At 48.0% G+C, this 5,904-nt stretch overlaps 1 protein-coding gene across 1 annotated transcript in view; it reads left to right on the forward strand.

The window, feature by feature from the left end:
- Positions 1-5,904, forward strand: part of SPTBN4 (spectrin beta, non-erythrocytic 4) — a 114,870-nt gene that overhangs the window by 1,499 nt on the left and 107,467 nt on the right. Inside the window, 1 exon segment of the mRNA XM_017887463.1 lies at positions 712-898. Coding sequence (XP_017742952.1) covers positions 727-898 — 172 coding nt within the window. The 5' untranslated portion in view covers positions 712-726.

Here is a 5,904-nt window from a genome sequence, read left to right on the forward strand (position 1 = left end):
TGAGCCACCGCGCCCGGCCTTTTTTTTTTTTTTAAACAGAGTTTCGCTCTTGTTGCCCCAGGCTGGAGTGCAATGGCACAATCTTGGCTTACTGCAACCTCCACCTCCCGGATTCAAGCGATTCTCCTGCCTCAGCCTCCCAAGTAGCTGGAATTACAGGCATACTCCACCTCGCCGGGCAAATTGTGTATTTTTATTAGAGACGGGGTTTCTCCATGTTGGTCAGGCTGGTCTCGAACTCCCGATCTCAGGTGATCCGCCTGCCTTGGCCTCCCGAAGTGCTGGGATTATAGGCGTGAGCCACCGTGCCTGACCAATTTTTGTATTTTTTGTAGAGATAGGTTTCACCATGTTGCCCAGGCTTGTCTCGAACTCCTGGGCTCAAGCTATCTGCCCTCCTCAGCCTCCCAAAGTGTTGGGATTATAGGCCTGAGCCACTGCACCCGGCTTATTTTTATTTTTATAGATGTGAAATCTTGCTATGTTGCCCAGGCTGGTCTCCAACCCCTGGGCTCAAACGATTCTCCTGCCTCTGCCTCCCAAAGTGCTGGGATTACAGGTATGAGCCGCTGTGCCCAGGCCTTATCATTATTATTATGTCCGCATTAAAGACAGAGAAATTGAGGACAAGAGAGGGGACAGGACTCAAAGCCAGTCACTGTTAGAAATGGGACTTGATCCTAGACCTAACGTATCTCTCCCCATGTCCAGGCCTCACTTTCCCCGATGGCGCAGATACCAGAGGAAGTGGACAACATGGAGGGCCTGCCTGCCCCTAACAACAACAACCTTGCCACCCGCTGGGAGAGTCCGGATCGGGGCTGGGAGCGGGAGCAGCCAGCCGCCTCCACCGCAGCGGCCTCGCTCTTTGAGTGCTCCCGGATCAAGGCCTTGGCAGGTACCTGGAGGAGGGCTGGGGTGGGATGAGGAGGACGAGGAAGGGGGAAGGGTACCCGAGAACCTTGGTGGTCGGGAGGGTGGGAAGAGAGACCAGCACTGTCCAATAGAACTTTCCATGATGGTGGAAATAGTCTATATCCGTGATGTCCAATGTAATAATCACTAGTCCATGTGGCTTTTGAGTGCTTGAAATGTGGCCAGTGCTATGTGACAGACTGAGTTTTAAATTTTATTTAGTTTTAATTAAATTTATTTATATATATATTTTTTGAGATGGAGTCTTATTCTGTTGCCCCGGCTGGGGTGCAGTGGCGAGATCTTGGTTCACTGCAATCCCTTCCTCACGGGCTCAAGCCATCCTCCTATCTCAGCCCCCTGAATAGCTGGGGCTACAGATGCATGCCCCACACCTGGCTAATTGTTTTCTTTTTTTTGCATTTTAGTAGAGATGGAGTTTCACTCTGTTTGCCAGGCTGGTCTTGAACTTCTGACCTTAACTGATCCACTTGCTTTGGCCTCCCAAAGTGCTGGGATTACAGGCATGAGCCACTGCACCCCGCCCAGTTTTAATTAAATTTAAATAACCGCATGTGGCTTGTGACTGCTGTATGGAGCAGCGCAGCCTTAGAGCCTTAGAAATGTACAGTCCCAGAATGGTGGGACTTTGTAAGCATATTCCCTTAGAATCCCGAAATGCAGAGCCATCAGATCCTTGGAACTTGAAATGTCTAAGAGATTCTTAGACCTCTCGAAATGAAGATCTTTGACCGGACGTGGTGGCTCATGCCTGTAATCCCAGCACTTTGGGAGGCTGAGGTGGACAGATCTCTTGAGTGTGTGAGTTGGAGACCAGGTTGGCCAACATAATGAAACCCTGTCTCTACTAAAAATTAAAATAAAATAAAAAAAAATTAGCCGGGCATGGTGGCATGCATCTGTGGTCCCAGCTATTTGGGAGGCTGAGGTGGGAGGATGGCCTGAGCCCGTGAGTTGGAGATTGCAGTGAGCCAAGATCACACCACTGCACTCCAGCCCCAGCAATAAAGCAAGAACCTGTCTCAAAAAAATAAAAATGCCTGGCTAATTAAAAGTAATTTTTTTTTTGGCCGAGCATGGTGGCTCATGCCTGTAATCCCAACACTTTGGGAGGCTGAGGCGGATGGATCACTTGAGGTCAGGAGTTCAAGACCAGCCTGGCCAACATGGTGAAATCTTGTCTCTAGTGAAAAATACAAAAATTAGCCAGGCATGGTGGCTGGCACCTGTAATCCCAGCTACTCAGGAAGTGGGAGGCAGGAGAATCACTTGAACCCGGGAGATGGAGGTTTCAGTGAGCTGAGATCACACCATTTCACTCCAGCCTAAGTGACAAGAGTGAAACTCCAACTCAAAACAAAAAAAAATTTTTTTTGTAAGATGGGGTCTTGCTGTGTTGTCCAGGCTGGTCTGGAACTCCTGGGCTCACACAGTCCTCCCACCTCGGCCTCCCAAAGTGCTTTGATTACAGGGGTAAGCCAGAGTGCCTAGTAGTCACCCTACTTTGATGTATCAAAACAATATTAGCAAAGACCAGAGAACTTTATAATTATAGAAAGACTTTAGACCTTTAGAATTGTAGACCCTCGAACCTTAGTACTTAGTATTCACAGAGGTTTGGAACCTTAGAAGTGTTTAATCATCAGCATTAAAACTGGCAAATGGCCAGGTGCGGTGGCTCAAGCCTGTAATCCCAGCATTTTGGGAGGTCAAAACGGGCGGATCACGAGGTCAGGAGATCGAGACCATCCTGGCTAACACGGTGAAACCCTGTCTCCACTAAAAAATACAAAAAAACTAGCCGGGCGAGGTGGCTGGCGCCTGTAGTCCCAGCTACTTGGGAGGCTGAGGCAGGAGAATGGCGTAAACCCAGGAGGCGGAGCTTGCAGTGAGCTGAGATCCGGCCACTGCACTCCAGCCCTGGGCGACAGAGTGAGACTTGGTCTCAAAGAAAAAACCAAAAAAAAACAAAAAAATAAAACTGGCAAAGACCCTGAGGAGCCTCAGAGATATGGAACTTCATAATCATAAGCCTTTAAAACATGACACCCTAGCACCTTTGACCCTTGGGACCTTAACATCTTAGAAACACGGAGTGCTAGAATCGTAAAATATAGATGATCATAATCATGAATTCTTAAAACCCAAAGATCAGAATCAGTTCCCTCCAAATCTTAGAACTTTAGTAACTCAGCAGTTTGTAATCAAAGGATGGCTCTCTGATACTAAGATTTTTGGAACTTTTATTTATTTATTTATTTATTTATTTATTTATTTGAGCTGGAGTCTCACTCTGTTGCCCAGGCTGGAGTGCAGTGGCGCAATATCAGCCCACTGAAACCTCCACCTCCCAGGTTCACGCGGTTCTCCCACCTCAGCCTCCTGAGTAGCTGGGACTACAGGCCCGCACCACCACGCCTGGCTAATTTTTGTATTTTTAGTTGAGGCAGGGTTTCACCATGTTGGCCAGGCTGGCCTTGAACTCCTGGGCTCGAATGATCCACCCGCCTCGGCCTCCCAAAGTGCTAGAATTACAGGCGTGAGCCATCGCGCTGGCTCAAGAAACCTGGCTGATCTAGCAACCTGTAGTCCCAGCACTTTGAGAGGCTGAGGCGGGCGGATTGCTCGAGCCCAGGAGTTTGAGACTAGCCTGGCCAACATGGTGAAACCCCGCCTCAACTAAAAATATAAGAATTAGCCAGGTGTGGTGGCGCATGCCTGTAGTTCCACCTACTCGGGAGGATGAGGTGGGAGAATCTCCTGAGCCCGGGGAAGTGGAGGTTGCAGTGAGACAAGATTGAGCCACTGCACTCCAGCCTTAGGCAACTGAGTGAGACCCTGTCTCAAAAAAATAAGAAACCTGGCCAGGCGCAGTAGTTCACGCCTGTAATCTCAGCACTTTGGGAGGCCAAGGTGGGCAGATCACTGGAGGTCGGGAGTTTGAGACCAGCCTGGCCAGCATGGCAAAACCCTGTCTCTATTAAAAATACAAAAAATAGCTGGGTCTGGTGGTGCGTGCCTGTAATCTCAGCTACTCAGGAGGCTGAGGCAGGAGAATTGCTTGAACCTGGGAGGCGGAGGTTGCAGTGAGCCAAGATCATGCCATTGTATTCCAGCTTGGGCGACAAGAGCAAAACTCCATCTCAAAAACAAACAATAACAACAAAATAATAAAAATAGAGAGAGAGAGAGAGAGAGAGAAATCTGTATGTGCCACAAAGTATGAACCAGATTCAGCTGATGGATTGCCAGCTTCGTCTGATCTAGAAACCTAGACTGATGAAAACATACACTCATGGAAACTTATAGTTATACCTTTAGAGTCTTAGAACTTTAAAAAGGTAGGAACATATCAACTTAGAATTCTAGAATTTACTAATTTAGTGTAAGTGAGTTTGTTTGTGTTTTGAGGGGAGGGGATCTCTCCACGTTGCCTAGACAGGTCTCAAACTCCTGGTCTCAACTCAGCCTTCTGAGTAGCTGGGATTACAGATGTGTGCCACCACTCCCAGTTGTAGAATTTATTATTATTATTATTATTATTATTATTACTATTATTTGGACTGCTGCCCAGGCTGGAGTGTGGTGATACAATCATAGCTCACTGCAACCTCCAACTCCTAGGCTCAAGCCATCCTCCCACCTTAGCCTTCCAAGTAGCTGGGACTAAGGCATGCACCACCATGCCCGGATAATTTTCTTCTTAATTTTTTGTAGAGACAGGGTCTCCCTACGTTGCCCAGGCTGATCTTGAATTCCTGGACTCAAGCGATCCTCCCACCTTGGCCTCCCAAAGTGTTGGGATTACAGGTGTGAACCACTGGAATTTATTTTATCTAGAAAATATGAATTCAGTGCCTGCTGTGTGCCTGGCCCATGCTGGACAACATGAGGGGAATAGTGGTGACTGAGGCAGCCCGGGTCCTGCCCCCATAGGGCTCATAGGTCAGTGGGAGAGAGAGATTCGGCTAGACAGTGTTGACTCAGAGGGGTCAGAGACAGGGTAGGGGAGGCACAGGCAGAGAGGTCGGGGCTGTTGACAGAGAGGCACAAGCATCAGGCTGTGATGAGGAAGCCCAAGGACTGCAGGAGCCCATAGGATGTACTTGATCCAGCCTGGAGAATCAAGGAGGACTTCTTGGAGAAGGAGAGGCCTAAGTTCAGGCCTAAAGGGTGAATTGGCATGAACACCAGAGTGAAGGGTGGAAGAGTGTTCTAGGTAGAGGGAACTGCATATGCAAGGCCTCCAAAAGTTGGGAGTGGCTTAACTGAGAAGGATACAGGTGAGGAGTAAGTGATGATGGGGGAGGAGCCAGTGGAAGCCAGATCCTTCTTTTCTTTTCTTTTCTTTTCTTTTCTTTTCTTTTCTTTTCTTTTCTTTTCTTTTCTTTTCTTTTCTTTTCTTTTCTTTTCCCTCCCTCCCTCGCGCGCTCTCTCTCTCTCTCTTTCTTTCTTTCTTTTTCCTTCTTTCCTTCTTTCTTTTTTTTCTTTCTTTTCTTTCCTCTTTCTTGACGGAGTTTCGCTCTTGTTGCCCAGGCTGGAGTGCAATGCCACAGTCTCGGCTCACTGCAACCTCTGCCTCCTGGGTTCAAGCAATTCTCCTGTCTCAGCCTCCCAAATAGCTGGGATTACAGGCACCTGTCACCTTGCCCGGCTAATTTTTATATTTTTAGTAGAGATGGGGATTTCACCATGTTGGCCAGGCTGGTCTCGAACTCCTGATTTCAGGTGACCCACCCGCCTCAGCCTTCCAAAGTGCTGGGATTACAGGCATAAGCCACTGAGCCTGGCAGAAGCCAGATCTTAAAGGGCCTTGCGGGGTACCAGGGAGCTATGGAAAGATTTTTAAGCAGAGGTGGGATATGGTAAGATGAGAATTAAGGACTCTCCAAATCTTAGAACTATGCTTCTGAGAGCATCTTGCCCAGGGAAATGTAGAAATCCCCTTTGAGACAAAAAAAAAAAAAA

The sequence above is a fragment of the Rhinopithecus bieti genome, unplaced genomic scaffold (assembly GCF_001698545.2).
Source record: "Rhinopithecus bieti isolate Rb0 unplaced genomic scaffold, ASM169854v2 scaffold_15776, whole genome shotgun sequence".
Taxonomy (NCBI): Eukaryota; Metazoa; Chordata; class Mammalia; order Primates; family Cercopithecidae; genus Rhinopithecus; species Rhinopithecus bieti.